Below are 18,003 nucleotides of genomic sequence, written 5' to 3'. Positions count from 1 at the left end.
AGTTCTCTGACATGAGTCACGAAACAGGACATGGCGTGGGAGGTTCGCTTTTGTTTTCTGGACTGTTGGACTTCTAGGAGTTGACATATGGCCCAGTAAGAGCCAAGGAAGACTGGTTTTATGTCAAACTCTTGTAGAATTGTTCTAGAACCTGGGTGGGGGCCCTTCTCGGTAGAGGGGGTAGGGTATTCTGGAAATTGGCTGTTAGGCCTTTTCATTGCCAGCACCATGAAATCCAGTCAGGATCAGTCCAATGTAGGAGAATTAAATTAGAAATGACAGTTATTAAAAACTTTAGTAATGGTCCTATCCAGTTATTATGTCTGAGATTTGTTTCAAAATAATCCAGTGAGGGAGGAGTTTAAAGAAGAGAGGCCATAAGTTAATAATGATAGCTGGGTCATGGGCACACATGGTAAATACAATGAACTATTCTTGTGCATGGATGTGTGGAGGTTTACATAGATGGTGACCTGAATGTGCAGTAAGATAAGCATGGTTGTGGCTGACATCCAGTGGCCCATTTGGAATTAACCTTTATCTTAATGTTATTAAATCTCAGATCCAAGAGGAAAGTCCTTGGCCGTAAAGATTCAGAGGACGATCACACCAGAAACCATTCTCCCTCCCCGCCAGTGACGCCCACCGGTGCTGCCCCCAGCCTGGCCTCCCCAAAGCAGGTGGGATCGATTCAGAGAAGTGTCCGCAAGAGCAGCACCAGCAGTGACAACTTCAAAGCTCTGCTGCTGAAAAAGGGGAGTCGGTCAGACACCGGTGCCCGCATGTCTGCAGCCGAGATGCTCAAGAACACAGACCCTAGGTTCCAGAGGTCAAGGTCGGAGCCCGCGCCAGACGCTCCCGACAGCCCGTCCAGCTGTTCCCCGAGCAAGAACAGAAGGGCCCAGGAGGAGTGGGCCAGGAACGAAGGCTTGATGCCTCGGAGTCTGTCCTTTTCCGGCCCCAGGTACGGCCGCAGTCGAACCCCACCTTCCGCAGCCAGCAGCAGGTACAGCCTGCGGAACCGAATCCAGAGCAGCCCCATGACCGTCATCTCGGAAGGCGAAGGGGAGGCCACGGAGCCTGTGGACACCAGGGCTCGCCGTGTCCTGGGCGCTGCAAGGGGCTGTTCCCTGGACGGACTGGTGGGGGATGACATGGATGGGGGCAGCCTGCCATGTGGCCCTGCAGATGGGACAACCGGTGCCCAGGGCAGGGGCCCGTCGGAACAGTGCGGGGGTCCTCTGAGGGAAGCAAGTTAGGGGCAAGAATGGGATCTCCCAGGTGACGTGGGGGAGACGCACAACCCATCGCTCTAGGAAGCCCGAGGAGCCCTTCCCTGTCTGCCCAGGGATCCCACCCGTGTGTGTGCTGTGGACCCGGGCACTGCCTTGCCTGCAGTGGATGAGGGTCACTTAGGACTCACTTGGCACTCGCCCTGTGGCTTAAAAGCAAGTAGAAGCTTAACTTCTGAAAGTGCTTCCTGGGGAAGATTTTTCTTTTTTCTTTTTTTGTTAAATGTTGGGTGTGTGTGAATAGGTGTGTATGTGTGCATTTTGAACACTTTTTATGTTTAAGAAAAATATACAGACACACAGCATGTACAGATATATGAGGAGAAAAAGACACAGGTAGAGTAATGGAAGCTTCTGGACTAGGTGGCAATGCTTTGAAAGTACGTGTGGAAATGAGTGCATTCCAGAAGGGAGAGGACCATGACTTCGAGAACGAGGTGGTAGATTTGCTGGTTCTGAGTGCACAGAACGCATGGGTATAGGCACAGGTGTGCTTTCGTGGTTAACCCGAACGGTGGGGAAAGGGCTAAGTGACTAATGGGTTCAGGTACTTTTTTCTGGGGGAAAAAAGGCTTTGTTTCTTTTTTGTAAAAATGACAAACATTGGAAGGGACAGCGCTGTAGTCGGAGCCTGCTGCTGTGCAGCCACAGACACAACTCTCAGCCCGATTGTTAGAAACGTGGGTAATTTTTTGATGAATTTCCTCCTTTATAGCGGGGACCTTCGAGAACTGAAATGAGGGTGTGCACATGCAGAGAGGGTGAGAGAAGGCAGAGGAGCGAGTGATACACTGCTGCAATTTGTTTCCTGCTTATGAAATAAACTTATTTTTCAGAATGAAATTTGAAAACTTGCACTACAGAACTGTGGGTGGAGCTTTTCCTTGTACAACTGTTTTTACCAGAGTTTAAACGTCCATTTGGCAATTTCTTATCACTTGAAACGTCAACATTTGCTAACTTTTGGATATCCTTTTGGTTACACCAAAGAAAAAGTTACGGCTATTTTTCCTTGAACTGCCTGCAGTATCATATCCTCACTGAGAAAGGTTTATCGAAATCTATTATATATTATCTTACTTTGACGAAAATGCTGAATAGCTCTTGTTAGTCTAATAAACTGATAAAAATTGGTAGGGCTTGGTAATGAATTAGCCCTGGGAAATGAGTTTTTAGATTAAAAAGATTTTTTTTGCATCACGTGGTTTGTGTGTTTTTATATTTTTTATAAATAATTGAGTTAGGTAATTACCTTCCAATCTTTTTTCAGTTAGAATGTTAACACTTTTAGACATGGGAAAACGTGTGTAAAATATTTATTTTTATGTCATGTTCTTGTGACCCCTCCCCCCCACGCCCTCCTGGTTGCCATGTACTTTATTTGTTGGTGAAATAAAATCGGAGTCTTGTCTTCTTCATTAGAGGGACCTACAGTGGCAACGCTGAGATGCTTGGATTACATACAAGACAGCTGCCTAATGTCATCTTCCCTGATGTGAAAATATCATCTCAAAGTTGGACCGCACAGGCCAAATCATCATAATGTTCAGATACCCACTTTAGACACATCTTTGAGACAAAAAAACACACAAGAAAACCAACCCTAAAGAATTAAGGCTACTTCCATTCTCTGAAAAAAACAAACACTTTGTTTCACACAACAGAAATCAAGACCCGACATTTGGCCAAAAGCAAAGGATTTTTTTTACCTGTTGGAGCAATTGTCTACTACATTGGGAACAAGGAATTTTTTTCTTCTTAATTTTAGAAAAGTAGTGTTGGCTTTTGGATATGAAATCTCATAGATACCTAGAAAAGATTAGAACGTACATGGCTATCAGAGAACTTTAACTTAATATACAAATCAAATATGTTGAGGATAAGATAAGCAACGTCAACACTAATTATAAAACTATTTTTTAAAAACCCCATTTTTAGCCCTAACCGGTTTGGCTCAGTGGATAGAGCGTCGGCCTGCGGACTGAAAGGTCCCAGGTTCGATTCCGGTTAAGGGCATGTACCTTGGTTGCTGGCACATCTCCAGTGGGAGGTGTGCAGGAGGCAGCTGATAAATGTTTCTAACTCTCTATCCCTCTCCCTTCCTCTCTGTAAAAAATCAATAAAATATTTTTTTTAAAAAACCCTTTTTTAAAGGAAAATATATTAGGTTTTTTAATTTGCTTTGAATAAAACAATTGCAAAGGAAATATTTGAACATTATTTCTTTTCGTGAGTACATGGGTTTTTGAGTAATGTGCAGAGCTGCTGAGTGCTTTGCTGGATGCAAACAGAAGAGCAGTGAAGACCAGACGGTGCCCGTGGGAGGTGGGACCCAACAGAGAGGAGTTAGAACATCCCAGACTCTGGATTGTGCCATCTCAAAGGACATCCGGAAAAACAACTCTAAACGATGTACCAGGGACTTTTGAATAAAATACGAATAATGTATTGACTAATAGTACAGATGATGTGATGTGGAGCGATGCAAGAATGGCGTCCAGGCATGGATGACATACAGGGAAACAAGAATCTAGATTCCTTCCTGAACCAAAGGGCATCTTTAGTTTTACTGCTATATTCCTCAGGGCCAGCTCCAGTTAACGGATCAGATCATACTAAAAACTCAATGAGGGTAGACTTGACCCTTCCTTCTAAGGTCTCAGGCCTTAAGTGCCAGATCGTCATAGACAGAAGCCCCAGGCCTAAATGATTTCCACTGTAGTTTTTCTAAAAGTTGAGAAAGAAATACCTACTTGGATTGTCCGTTGGAAGCAGCCTCAACTTTGGTCTGATTTCTGCCCTCCTGTTTCTGAAGAATATTGATTGAAACCATTGCTTCTTGTGTGTGGATGAGTCTATGTGTTTGTGGAGAATCACAATGATAAGAAAGAAAGGTGGTGTTTCTGTATCTCTATCTTACTCCCCACCCACCACCACACCCAGCTCTGGTGGCCTCCTGGGAGGACAGGTGAAGCTGGAGATTGGCTTTATTGGGTCTGTCTTCATGTGTTTTCTGTCCATTAGGTGAATATGAATAATTATGTGTATTGCTGAGATTCTGTCATGAGATGAACAAGGTAGGATACTTTACTTTGGCAGCTATTAGGATATTGTTGGGGGGGTAGTTTTGGATAGAGCATGGGCCTGATTTTTGAGGTCTCTTTTTTCTGTAATAAGCTATTCAGTTACTATAATCTAGTTTCTTTCAGTGAGTTGCTTTAAACTACCTTCCACACAGGCCCACCTTTAGTTAAAGAACAAAGACTAGAGCACATCTGTAGTGTGTGTTCAGCAATGAAGAAAAAAAAAAAAGCCCTTTATTAAATACATCTCATGTCCTAGATGAGGATGAGGAAGTTCTAAGATAGAAAAATGTGGATGAGATATCATTAAGGAACTTCAAACCTAGTGAAGAGAGGCATCAACAATGGGCTATCCTGTAAAACAGATCAGTGTGGGAGCAGAGGAAAGGGAAGAACATTCAGGGCAAATCCTGCCGGGACCCCAGCTGGCATGTGTTCTCTTTACGAACAGAACACCTGGAATTGGTTCAGGCTGGCGATGCACCCTGCTGGCATACCAGACCCCTCGCCCCCACTGTTGTCTGGGAAGTTGCTTTCCTCATGCAGGTGCCATCCCTCTCGTGGCTTCCTTCCCCCTCTTCTCCCTAGAGCGGATGGGAAGCTGGAGGAGGAACAGTGCTCTTGCAAACTGAAGCACCAATAAGGATGGAAGCCACAGGGTGTGGAAGGCAGAGGAGCCTGGTCCAGTGAGAACACCTTGGGCTGTCCACCTCCAGGCTCAATGGGTAAGTATTTTTCACTGACTTTGCAGGTGAGAGAGATCGTTCTCAGAGGAAGATGTCATGGCTCCTGACTAAGAGGATGGGGAAGGCATTGGCTGTGGTGAACCTGAGCTAAGACTTCACAGATGAGGAGGATCTCACCAAGCATAGGGAGTTGGTAGAAAGTCATTTCAGACTGAAGAAATAACCTGAGCAAGGACACAGAGGCAAAGTGTTTAGAGGAAGCCGTGTAGCTAAAAGAAGTCTCTAGTAAAATAGAGTGGGACATGATACTAGAATGGTCACCTGGAGTAAGAATGTAGAGGGCCTGGGATGCCATTTTAAAAAATTAGGATTTGTTTTGTAGTACTGGGGAATAACAAAGGTTTTTAAGAAGAGGAATGATGTAACTTGGCTTGGTTCTTAGCCTTGTTTACAAGCTACACATTCCATTGGTGGGTTGTGGTCAGAGTGATTAGAGTGTGTGGAAAGGGAGAGCCTGCCGAGGAAAGGAAAGGGGCTAATCGGTGGAGCACGAATTAGCCCAACAGCAAAGGTAGAAGGTTTAGCTTAAGTAAAAGTCTAGACATGAATTTCCTACAGATACAAGAATAAAAATCTCAAAAGAAAAGTTGACATAAGGGATACCTTGTAATCATGCCACCTACATCATTACAATAACTGACTCACTGCCATGAAAATTACTCTCCGATTGATCAATTCAGGGCTGGAAAATGTTTTGGTTTATGCATTATGGGAGAGGAAGGGAAAATAGGATACCTGGACTTTAGTATGAAATTGATTTTTTATTGAACATGTTTCAGATTCCAACAATATCTGAGTGACCAGGAATATGCTTATGTAAGGTGGGATTTATTGCATAAGAGATGCCTATTTTATATAGGACTGTAGGGGAAGTGTTAGAAATAGTTACCTCTTACCAATAGAGGCTGGTATTGTGTACATTCGTCAGGAGGGCTAGAAGGTAGTCTCTAGTTGGGGATGGTAAATGAGTTAAAGAATTTTTGTGTCTTTTTGGCAAGCATAAACATGCAAAGAATCAATAGTCAATGTAAACAGATACCTTTGGAAAATAATTGCCTGGAATTTTAAAATGTATACCCATAATTCCAGAACCAGAAATCTAGCTTGTTTTCTATCAAAAATTACAGTCTAAAAGGTATGTGTGAAGTGATCATCATAATGATTATGCATGTAATATGCAAGAACACCTCCAGACGGTCCTAGCCCGCTCTTGACCGCTACCTGCCAGTGGGGCATAGCGGTTAATAGCATGGACTGAGGAGTCAGCTGCCTGGGCTCCAATCAGCCTCCGTCCTTAGTTTCATCTGAGACATGTGACCTAACAGCTGTGCCTCAGTGTCCTCATCTGTAAAACAGATGATGCAACATGGCACACAGCATTGAATTTGGTAATTCAGGTAAAGCACTTGGGATGATACACCTAGAAGACAATCCATAGCTAACTGTAGGTATGTTAGTCGATTGTATCCAGATTAGGGAGATCAATTTTAAGAGATAGTATACGATGTTGGGGTTGAAGGGACCTTAAGCAACCTCTGGCCCCACCCTCCAAACCATTGGATATTCAGATCTCCTATGTAAATGATCATGTGGTCCCCACTTAAACCACCCAGTGCTGGGAAATGGAACAAGTGTCATTCATGGGCAGCTCTAATTATTGGAAGTTACTGAGGTCCAACTTGCAACCGTCATCCCCCAGGATCCCACACCAAAGCTAATGCCCTTCCCCCCGACAGGCTTCTAGGCCCCTGAATGTGACATCTTCCCAGGACAAGCAGTTTCCAACACAGGTGATAATGTCAACCTCCTTGATTTCGGGGCATCCCAGTCTTTTAGTAGTCATTTTTACATGACCTCCAGAAAGACTACATGAAATCATTTAAAAATTCAAGTGAATTTTAAAATTATATGTTTGTATACATTTGTTCAGGAAAAACATACCTTTACTGAATATCAAAATTGGATAGAAGTCCCTAATCTTATAAGTTTAATCTTTGCCACAAAATATTATCAAAACTTTTGGGTACTCTGTGAGTTTAGGCAGATGGGGAGGAGAAATCAACAGAATGTAACAGTGGCTGCAAAAGACAGTTCAATTCTTTGTGTCCAACCCTAACTTCACCTCTCTAAGCTGGACAGTCCAGTAGTGCCACACAAGGTAAATCTTTAACATTTTTATTGCTACTGTCTGGAGGGGATAACATCCAATTGACACGGATCCAGTAGAAAAAAGCAACATGGTTATGATACAGAGAAGAAAGGGAAGTAACATGATATTTCCCTGGAGCCTCATAGAACTAAAGACCACCAGGACTATGACCATTTCCATGTTCATAGAATGTTGTCCCCTATTATCTGTGTTTCTTGATAAAGCTTCAAGCATTAAAAAGGCACATTGGAAATAGGCTCAAGTCATATGTGTACTCTCAAGAAGAAGATACTAGACACACATTTTACTTCTAGGTGTGTTGATGTCTATATTAAAAGCTCAGCCCCTAGCGATGCTATTTCTTTTCATTTTCTCATTCATTTTCTTTGGAGGGTTCATTTTTCTGAATCAACCACACTTCATTATTTCTATTAAGCAAATTGAAAGGACTGTTGTAGCCTGCAGTGTAGTAAACCTTTTCATCGAAAACTTTTCCTTCTTCCCTCAAAACGCTTGCTAATGTCAAAAGTTGTTCTTGATTCTTTTGGGCGCTAGAGAATCCATCGAAAGACCTACAAAGGAGAACGTAGATAACCATGAATGGTTTTAGTACCGATGCTGTCAGTCTGAAAAGAAAAGCAGGAGCTGATACAATGAAGTTGGATAAAGCCGAGTTTCAAAGCTCCACCTGCTCAGCCCCTGAACCCAGCATTCCCTTCCTCTAGTTCCCAGTCTCAGTGTCACCTCCGAGGAAGGAGAACCAGGAGCAGGGATCCAGCCCATCTGTTGGCAGGTAGATACAGAATTCACACTTCCCGTCCTCTAACTCTGCTTCTCAAACTTCAATGTGCACACGAACCTTGCTAACATGCAGATTCAGGAGGTCTGGGAGGGGGTCTGAGAGTCTATGGTTTCTAACTAGCTCCCAATGCTGCTGCTGCTGCTGCTGCTGCTGGCCAGAGGACCACACAGAAAGCCACTTAGAAGCCTCCCTTCCAGACTTGCAATTTTCTCTAGAACATTTTGCCTTTCTTCCTCTCCTTGGGCAAAGGACAGGCACTAATTGATGGATGAATGTAGTTTTGACCCTACTGACTTACACTCTGAAGCAAGAGACAAACATTTTGGTAGCTCACTCTCTATAGCTTGGGAAGAGATTTAATAGAGACAGGACCTAAGTGCATAGGGACACTGAGTACATGATTAAATCAAGATCAGGGCTGTGAACTGAGTTGGGTCTGGAATGTACAGTGTTTTGCTGGGCAGCGGAAGGGGAGGGATACGAAAAAGAACAGAAGTCGCAAACTGCAAAGTGTTTTCGCAGTGAGGCACAGCATGGGCTCAGGAAGGTGCGGCTCAGCCGGAAGGAAAAACCTTGTATATCATCATCCTAAGACCTTTGGAGATTATTTTTAAAAGGATGTTTGAGCAGAAAAGTAACTTGGTCAGATCTGAGTGAGATACATGGGAGGTTTGGGGATGGGAAAGAACAGACAGCCAAAAAATTTGAATTAAAAAGAAAAGCAGGAGCTGGGAAAGTGAGGAAAAAGCTCTGGCCAGTGTGGCTCAGTTGGTTGGGCGTCATCCTGTGCACTGAGAGGTGGCCTGTTCAATTCCGGGTCAGGGCACATATGTGGGTTTTGGGCTCAATCCCCAGTAAGGGGATGGGCGGGGGGGGGCGGTGCAGGAGGCAGCCAACCAATTGTTTCTCTCTCTCCCTCTCACTTACTTTCTCTTTCTCTAAAATCAATAAAAACATATATTTTTTAAAGATGTTTTTAAGTGGGGAAAAAGAATAAAATTTAAAGCATAGATTTTAAAGTAAAGAAGCAAAAATATCCTGAGATTAAATCCTGACAGGACACAGACTTAGCTGAGTTGCTGACATATAAACATGATGAATTTGATTTTGAAGGTTAAGAATAGGAAACACAGGGAACCAATTATGTTCCTAATACGCCTTCTTTAGCGTAAGTTTTATTTTCAGTGTGCCAATGGAAAGGATCAGTCCTACCCTTCTTCAGATAAGATGTAAGCTCTCAAGGGTACAAACCAAACATATCTATTTTACTCAACAATGTCAGGCACCTAGAATCATTCCTGGCATGCATTCTCGTTTAAATCCCTGTTGAATAAGTGTAGGAATCTATGTGCACACCTGTATATAAAATATTGAAGATAAATTGATAAAACTGTTCTATAATTTTTCAGCATGTTGATTGATAATAATTCTGAATCACGTGTTAAGAAATATTTTGTCTTTTAAATTGTTTTCTTTAATAATAGCTAACTCTTGGTAAGTTCTGCCTACAGGAAATTTGTTTTCAGGTCCTACTTCTTCGGTGAAATCAAATCTTGAAGCCCCTAATTAGAAGTCACCTTCTGTTCTCTGAATATATATTGTTCTACAATGACCTATCCATGCTCTGTTCCGTACACAAACACACCGAGCCTCCCCACACACACCTGCCTTGCTTGGAGCTGAAGGATATGGACAGAGAAAGTTATCATAGCCTAGGTGCCATTCTAAGTCCTAGAGCAGCGGTTCTCAACCTGTGGAACCTGTGGGTCGAGACCCCTTTGGGGGTCAAACAACTCTTTCACAGGGGTCGCCTAAGACCACCAGAAAACACATATATAATTACATATTGTTTTTGTGATTAATCACTATGCTTTAATTATGTTCAATTTGTAACAATGAAAATACATGAGATATTTACATTACGATTCATAACAGTAGCAAAATTGCAGTTATGAAGTAGCAACGAAAATAATTTTATGGTTGGGGGTCACCACAACATGAGGAACTGTATTAAAGGGTCGCGGCATTAGGAAGGTTGAGAGCCACTGTCCTAGAGGATGGCCGTGGGCTCTCCAAAAAGAGAAGAAAGAGAAAGCTAGAACTAGTAGTCATGCCAAGTTCTAAGTATTTTATGTACAGTCACTTGTTTAATCATGGCAACCCTATGAATTAGGAAGGTGCTTTATGATTATACACAGTTTCCAAATGCAGAGATTTGGGCAAAGGAAGTCTAGGAACTTGGCTGATGTCAAAGGTAAAGAGCTGTGGAAGAACATTGCCTTCTCAGGGAAGAGTGGGAACGTCAACGGAACACGAGAGGGGAAGACAGGGTCGGGACACATTATAAAAGGCGCTGTGTGCAATGTGAATGAACAACCCAAATTTCACCCTAAAGCAGTGGTTCTCAACCTGTGGGTCGCGACCCTTTGGCGGTCGAACAACCCTTTCAGAGGGGACGCCTAAGACCATTCTGCATATCAGATATTTACATTACGATTCATAACAGTAGCAACGTTACAGTTATGAAGTAGCAACGAAAATAATTTTATGGTTGGGTCACAACATGAGGAACTGTATTTAAAGGGCCAGAAGGTTGAGAACCACTGCCCTAAAGCAAGAAGAAACCAACAAAGACTTTTGAAAGGAGTAACAGGTTGGGGCTTTTGTTGCCGTCGTCATAAGAAAAGCACGAGTTCCAGTGGGGGGCAAGAGAGGAAGAGACTGGTGGGCAGAGAGAGGAGCTGGGAGGCTACTGAAGTGGAATAGTCAAGATCTGAGATCAGTAGACATGGAAGTCTCTACCTTGTCAGGCACTGTGTTCAGCAAAGTATGACTTAGGTGTGGTCCCCGTAACCATGAGGAAGTAACCATGAGGATGGAGAGATGGGAGCAGAATCACGATCCTTTCTGAGGGGAAGGGGCCAGATCTGGAGACCAGTTGTCAGGGAAGAGCGTGTGGGTGATGGCCATGGAGGTCCTTGCTCGGGAGGCTGTCAGGATGCAGAGGCCCTTTATTGACACAGGCACTGTAAGTTCCTGCCCACGCAGGCTGGGAATCGGGGAAAGGCTTGTTTTTAGAGTTGTTCCGTTTGAGCCCCACCCCTATCCCACATGGAAATGTCCAACAAGTAGGGAACTCGGGCTGGAGACATTACATTTGAGAGTCATTAGACACAGGTATTTGAGGCATTATGAACAGATCACCCAGAGCAAGCCTGCTATGACATGAGCATCAATAACAGGCATCAACAGTGATTCTTAGGGTGAGGAGTGGATGAGGAGGAGAAGAATGAATACAGCAACACTCTGAGTTATAGGATGGACAAGTATCAGGGAACAGACTGGTCAGCACGCAAAGGCTGCAGGGGACCCTGGGAAGGGACTGTTATGTAAAAAATGGAGGTGCACTGTGGAAGGTGGCAAGAGCAGTTCCATGGAGATGGTGTGGGCTGTAGCAGACGGTGGTGATTTGAGGTGTACGTGGGAGGTGAGGAAGCAGAGACACAGATTCCTGTAACAGGTTGGTGGTAAAAGGAGGGAGAGAAAGGGAGTAGTAAAGGGACTCCAACATGAGACTATTATCATGTACTGTGATAAAATTTCAACGGAGAATTTAATACACGAAATGAGTGCAACAGGTATTAGAAGTCTGAAAAAGTAAAAATGCACCCGTGAACTAGCAGAGGGAATAACCTCAGGAGGCAGCAGCCATCCCTTGTGCTGGGGAACAAAAGGAAAGAGTTTGGGGTTATCAGGACCTAGGAGTTGGGAGTTAAGGTATTTTTGTTTGGGCTTAACTAGATGGCAGGTAAGCATATGCTTTTGGGGGGAGGGGGAAATAATTTGCATTGCGTCTGCTTTGTGGAAGGTATGCAAAAGACTCTGCATTAACTGAATTGATTAGATTTTGCAACAGACCCTTGGTAACCTAGACAAAATAAGCCAGTGGGAAAACGCCACAAAAGTGCATTAGGCCTGTTTTTGTGGAAGGGTGAAAAGCCTACTGAAATTGCATCAGCACTAAACAGAGTGCAGGACAGTGAAACTAGCAGTCAGCAGGGCTATAAATTACCTACCACTTACCGCACAAACACAGTCATTGCGGCTCTGTCTTCAATGAAGACATCTGACTCTGAAGGCCTCGGCGGATCAGATTGCTGCTCCGAGGGGATATACAGGGAGATGGTAATGGTAGACTCGCTAAAAGGACCCGAACCGGGCTCCACGTAGCTCATCACTGGAGCTGTCATCTTTATTTTCATCTCTGTGCCATAAAAATATACATATTTAAACACAAAGGAGACCGTGAAAGCAAAGGTAGGGAATTTAGCACCACTTTTTAAACTTCACCTATTATTTTGTGATCTGAGTGTCTCGATTTACTTTATGCTATTGGCGTAAATACAGGGAGAGGCAAAAGTAGTGTTACAGTTGTGAGTATGCAAAACAGAGTTTATTCTTGTATTAATGACTAATTATTGTATTATTTTCCATGCAAACAACTGTAATCTTACTTTTGCCCCACCCTGTATTTACCTTTAAGATAGTTTCCATCGTTAAAAAGTAAGACCAAAATGACTCAATTATCCACTGCCCACAGTAAGCGCTTTCTGTACTATTAATATTTTTGGTTACTAAATTCTAAAGGTTTAGGGACAGCAGGGAAGATCAGAGATCACATCGTCCAGTCACTCTTTATTTTTACAATTCAGAAGCTGAAGCCCCATTGGCCAAGTGACCTACTGGAATATAAATAACCTCAGAGCCAGAACCAGGGGCTCAGTATGGAGACTCTGGATCTTGTGTTCCTCCTCCTGACCTGCCTCCTGGTGTCTCTCACCCACCAGTCCAGCATCAGCCTTAAAAAGGCCTTAACACTAGTGACAGAGGCTCAGCTCATCCAGAGGAACACAGTCAAGGATGAGGGGCTGAAAAAAACAGTAAGTCTTTGTTGACCTGGTTATTTTTCTATTCTAAATTGTATTGCTTTCATAAGCTAAAACTCGAGAATAAGCCCGGGGACTCAACCACCAAATACAATTACAAGGAAAACTGCCTTCACCTTTCTCGTTTTTGCCTTGAATGTAGCTGGTCAGCCTGGAAAAGCCAGTCTGGACGGCAGAATCCCAGTCCCTTGACTCCACGGAGGTGCTGACCCACTTGGCTGGTCCATAGTGTCGGATCTCGTAACTTTCGGGCTAAAAATGGGAGAGAAAGCCATTCTAAAAAGGCAGGGCGCGAGGTACAACAGTACCGGGCCCTGGACTTGGGTCCTGTTTAGGGGCTGCGCCCCACTTGGGTGCGCCCGCAGGTTCGGGCTCCTTGGGGCCGGGCAGGGCTCCTCCCCCTCGGCTCCCATCCTGCGGTTCTGCGCTTTTTCAGCCCAGGCCCAGCACACCGGGCTGCGGGGGTGGGCCGAGGGGTGGGGGGTGGGGATGGGAAGTCAGCCCAACTGGAGTTAAGAACAAGCATCTGTAAGGGCCCCACCTCGGGCTGTGGGACAAGGTTGATTCATTTTTCCCCGCCCGCAAAGCAAAGGAATTGAGAGGTGGCCAGTACCTGGGGCTGGGGCTCACCGACAGGATCTTCCCGTTTGTTCAGGGCTCAGACCATTTTAAAACTGTACTTTTCCCTTAAGTATGTGGGACTCGCCGGCCTCACCACAAATCAGCTCGAAGACGGCCTCCCCGGCCCCCCGGCCCGGCCCGCGCCCTTCGTGCCGCGGGAGGCTCCTACCTGGGCGCCCGAGTCCTCCGGGACCTGCCAGCCCGGCGTCTCCACCGCCGGGGCCTCCGCGCCCTCGGCCGTTCCGGGCCCCGGCTCCAGCACCTCGGCCATGGGCGGCTCCGGTCCGGGCAGGAGCCTGGTGTGCGCGGTGCTGGCCGCCGAGGTCCCGAGTCCCCGCCCCGCGCTGCCCGGCGCTGCCCAGCCCCGCGGCCGCGCGCCCCGCCTCCCGCAGCGCAGTGCGGAGACCCGCGTCCGCCGGCCGCCGCCCGCGCCTGGGCGCGAGGAGACCTGTGACCTCCAGGGACCCGATTCCCAGCCCTGGCAGCAGCCGCCGGGGTCTCCCCCCTGCTCGGTCCCTTCCGCAGGGGTGAGGCTGGAGGCTGGCCTGCGGGACCGCTGGGGTTCGGCTTTCTTTGGCGCCCCTCCCGCCCTCCGCCCCTGTTTTCAATGAACAGGCAGGCAGAGGTGTGCACCGTGGGAGCCAGATGGGCTGGGGGTGGGAGAAGGACCGGGCAGCAGGCTGGCGCGGTTTCTGGTGGAACCGGTTCGGGAATCTCTCCCAAGGCCCCACCCGCACTGGGAGCGGGTTCTGCAGACAGGCCTCCACTGGGAGGGGGCGAGCGAGAGCCTGCACCCATGGGTGCATCCAGTGAAGGGCAGGAGGGAGTCTCTTCTCCTGGTGGGAGGTGAGCACGCGCTGGCGACCCTGAACTCGGCTGTCCTTGTTGGTACCCCCGGTGGGCAGAGAGCTCCAAGCGAGGTTTGGATCGGGGCCCAGCCAGGGGTTAGTGCCTTACACCAAGAAGGTGGCCTAGTGCCCGCCCCTGGAGGAAGTAGATGGACCACCGTCATGCTTGGAGGGAGCCTTGAGCTGTCCTCACCTCTCCAGGGACGCCCAAACCTCTGAGTCACCCCACCAAGTCTAACAGGCTGGGGCGAGGGGAGTAGAAGAGGAAGGGAAGATGATTGAGGGGAGGAAGAAAAAGGGTGGGGACATGGGCTAGACTCCAGTGCTTTCTAAATTTCTTGGCTATCTTTATTCTTTATTTTTTTCTAAGAGATTTATTGAGAGATAATTTCACACATCATGTAGTTCACCCATTTAAGGTTTACCATTTAATGGTGGTTAGTATATTCACAATTATGCAACAATCGCCACAATCCATTTTAGAACATTGTCATCAACCCCCTTCCCAAAGAAACCCCATACTCTTTAGCCATCACTCCCCAACTCCCATCCCCCAGCTCTAGGCAACTAATCGGCTCTCTGTCTGTAGGCTGGTCTATTCTGGACATTTCCTATAAATAATTGGGATCATATAATATGTGAGCTTTTGTGACTGGCTTCTTTCACTTAGTGTAATGTTTTCAAGAGTCATCACGTAGCATTGTAGCATGTATCAGTACATATTTCATTCCTTTTTATTCCTGAAGAATATTCCATGGTCCTAGTACTATTTAAGCAATTGATGTCCTCTCTTTTCCTTACCCTTCCCTGCCCAAGCGAGTGTGTAGAGTGGCATGCAGACACGTGATGCTTCCTGGTGTTTATATCAAATCTATTACGCAGAGCTAACTTTGAATTATTTAGTAAAGGCTAAATAATGAATTTTGACATTTTTTATAAATTGCCTGTTTATTTTAACTTAACAGCTGTGATTCATTGCTTAGTTGACTGCAAAATTGAGAATATAATTTTACTTTACAGAGAGTTTTTAAGGGGAAAAGGAAGTATTTACATTTTTGTTTAAGAAATCTATTTTTCTTTTCATCTGCAGAGCACCTTTTACAGTTATCAATGCCTTCTTGGGGGGGCTTTTTATAGAAAAACTGAGGCTAAATTTGGAGACTCATTTTATACGGTGTGGAATATGCAATTAATGAAGATAACAGCAGGTGACTACGCTGAATTATCTATGATTTACAAGGTGATAATTAGTTATATAAAAGAACAGAAGGAAGGAAAGCAAAGGATTTATTTCAAAATAATAGGATTTGCATTAGAACAAATTGAATGAAATTCAGAAGGCTCAAGTTTTATACTCATATGTCAGAACAATCTAGCTAGTTTTCTTGTTGATTAATTATGGTAACGTTGTTATTTCTATTACCTCCTAATTAATCAGTGTTCACAGGGGTGTGTGTGGTGCTTTTATAACCAGGTGCCTCCTCATTCAGCCGACTTGGGGAGAGGGTGCTTGGAGGAGGACCCTGGAGAGGCCTGCAACAGTAGGCACAGCTGATGCTCAGTCCAGTCACCACGAACATTGAATAAATGAGTACTGAACCCGTGCTTCTAGAGGAAACTCAGAGTTAGGGTTCCTGTGAGCCTGAACATTTTGATCTACTGGTGTGTTATGAGTGTTGTTGTACAAAGATACCTAATTTAATACACGTAGTTAAATCCTTAACACTGAACTCACAACCAGCATAACTTCTTCAAAAGGCACATCACAGCCTTCCTGTGCTTGAACTCCCTCGAAAGCACTTCGGCACTATGCCCAAGGCCATTTTAAAGAGCGAAATCACCCACCAAAAGCACAAAAATGCTGAAAACATGGCACTACATAGATTTCAAAAAGGACACCTTTTTTTACTGTATGCGAGCTGAACCTAGAGGGCAGAGCTTCGCTTTGTTTAACCTCAGCTGGGAACATGTGCACCCAGGGGCTCACATTGTTCAGTGCTCTACGCATGCACATGTCTACAGACGATGGAGAGGGTGCTGTGAGCGTTGCTTTTGGAGTTGCAAACACATACTAGCAAGTTGGTGAGTTTGCAAATACAGAGTCTATGGATGATGAGGATTGGCTGTCAATGCTTCCTACCATAAGTTACATAAGTCACTTCCATCCATGTTTCATTGACCAAAGCAAATCATAAGGCCTTGAGAACATGGTCACGCTGTGTTCTCAAAGAACTCAAAGAACTGAGGCAAGCACCAATGTTTAACCCTGATATATTTAGTCACCAATTGATTATTTGATATTTGTGGCAGAGTTTATTTCCCAAAAGTAGTTGCAACATTAAGTCCTGTGCAACATGCTGTTCTTATAATGTGACTTTGCCACACCTTCCACCGAGAGGTGAAGATCTATGTTCCCTTTCCCTGAAACTTGGCAGGTGCGTGACTACAGTAGAAGTCGCACTGTGTGATGTCTGAGGATAGATCATTAGAAACTTCCATCTAGTTCTCTTTGGAACACTTACTCTTAAAAAGCCAACAACCATGCTGGGAGTAAGCCCAAGCAGCTCCATGGAGGCCATGTGTGGGTCGCTAGCAGAGGTCCTGGCTGACAGTGGCATCAACTGCCTCACGTGTGAGTGACCAAGGGTTCAGGCAACTCCAGGCCCCCACCATTGAGTCACTTGGGGCATCCTCAGTTCTTCCAAGCCGAGGCCCCAGAGGTCGTGGAGCAGACACAAGCTAACCCCCTCAGAAGCCACAGAATCTGTGAGCATAACAAATTGTTGTTATTTTAATGCCACTAACTTTGGGGTGATTCGTTTTTCGGGAATAATAACTGGAAGAGTATCTTCTATGTGTAGTGCTGTAGAGATGCTGGTGGGTGTTAGCAATGAATAAAATTTGGTTCTACTCCACATATTTTTTCAATCAAGTCATTCTTTACTCTGGGGTCATTCTTGTACCCACAATGTAATTAACTGTTTGGTCTGTGCTTGTTTGTTAATCCTCACCAGAGGCTATAATTTTTCCATTGCTTTTTAAAGAGAGAGAGAGAGAGGGAGGGAGGGAGGGAGAGAGAAACATTGGTGTGAAGAGACATATCAATCGGTTGCTTCCTGCACATGCCCAGAGAGGGGCCAGGGAGTGAACCCATGACCCTTTGGTGTTTGGTCAGAGGCTCTAACCACTGAGCACACCTACCAGGGCAACTATTTGGTCTTTTTATTGTTACCACTGTCTCAGATATAATGACTATAAAGTTGGTATTCTAACAGGAAATGTAATCTTTTGTTTGCCCAGCTTCTCCTTTATTTATTTATTTATTTATTATTTATTATTTTTTTTTAGTGAGAATTATAATACTCATCTATTATTAAGACACAAAACAACCCAGCAAGCCCCTTTTATGCTAAGCATTTTGCTCAGTGCCTGACACATAATTGCTTGATAAATGTTGAATGAGTGCCGGTTAGAATTTATCAGACACATAGACGTGGTTGAGTGTTCTTAGGTGCA

At 45.0% G+C, this 18,003-nt stretch overlaps 2 protein-coding genes and 1 long non-coding RNA gene across 6 annotated transcripts in view; 1 reads left to right on the top strand and 2 right to left on the bottom strand.

The window, feature by feature from the left end:
* NHSL1 (NHS like 1) overlaps positions 1-2,489 on the top strand; it is a 119,757-nt gene extending 117,268 nt beyond the window's left edge. For all 3 annotated transcript variants that reach the window (XM_070417772.1, XM_070417771.1, XM_070417773.1), the window contains one exon: positions 563-2,489. In XM_070417772.1, the coding sequence (XP_070273873.1) occupies positions 563-1,259 (697 nt within the window). In that variant the 3' untranslated portion in view covers positions 1,260-2,489. The remainder of the gene's footprint in view (positions 1-562) is intronic.
* Positions 2,490-2,918: 429 nt separating this feature from the next.
* Positions 2,919-4,818, bottom strand: LOC139012208 (uncharacterized). The gene is made up of 2 exons (XR_011471837.1): positions 4,046-4,818; positions 2,919-3,101 (listed from the first exon to the last, which is right to left on the bottom strand). It is a non-coding gene; the product is annotated as an uncharacterized lncRNA (long non-coding RNA).
* A 2,462-nt stretch (positions 4,819-7,280) lies between these two features.
* On the bottom strand, positions 7,281-13,991 carry HEBP2 (heme binding protein 2). Of its 2 annotated transcripts, none has more exons than XM_070417774.1 (4): positions 13,809-13,979; positions 13,135-13,270; positions 12,156-12,336; positions 7,281-7,842 (listed from the first exon to the last, which is right to left on the bottom strand). In XM_070417774.1, the coding sequence occupies exons 1-4, from the start codon at positions 13,908-13,910 to the stop codon at positions 7,644-7,646; spliced, it is 618 nt and encodes a 205-aa protein (XP_070273875.1). In that variant the 5' UTR covers positions 13,911-13,979; the 3' UTR covers positions 7,281-7,643. The 2 variants fall into 2 exon arrangements, with proteins under 2 accessions (XP_070273875.1, XP_070273876.1); XM_070417775.1 differs by lacking the exon at positions 7,281-7,842 and adding an exon at positions 9,853-11,583 and having other exon boundaries at positions 13,809-13,991.
* Between the last annotated feature and the right edge of the window lie 4,012 nt (positions 13,992-18,003).

Source organism: Myotis yumanensis, unplaced genomic scaffold, assembly GCF_028538775.1.
Source record: "Myotis yumanensis isolate MYYU_CA2020_CCGP unplaced genomic scaffold, mMyoYum1.0.hap1 SCAF_6, whole genome shotgun sequence".
Lineage (NCBI taxonomy): Eukaryota > Metazoa > Chordata > Mammalia > Chiroptera > Vespertilionidae > Myotis > Myotis yumanensis.
The sequence above is the reverse complement of the archived record's forward strand: the minus strand, read 5'-3'. Positions and strand labels throughout refer to the sequence as shown.

What these genes read in the sequence shown, in the direction of transcription:
- HEBP2 (XM_070417774.1), bottom strand. Translation starts at nt 13,910, where the DNA reads ATGGCCGAGGTGCTGGAGCCGGGGCCCGGAACGGCCGAGGGCGCGGAG. An exon ending in CGGAGGACTCGGGCGCCCAG is followed by an intron (nt 13,271 to 13,808) that starts GTAGGAGCCTCC and finishes TCCCATTTTTAG; the next exon opens with CCCGAAAGTTACGAGATCCG. An exon ending in TCAAGGCAAAAACGAGAAAG is followed by an intron (nt 12,337 to 13,134) that starts GTGAAGGCAGTT and finishes TTTATGGCACAG; the next exon opens with AGATGAAAATAAAGATGACA.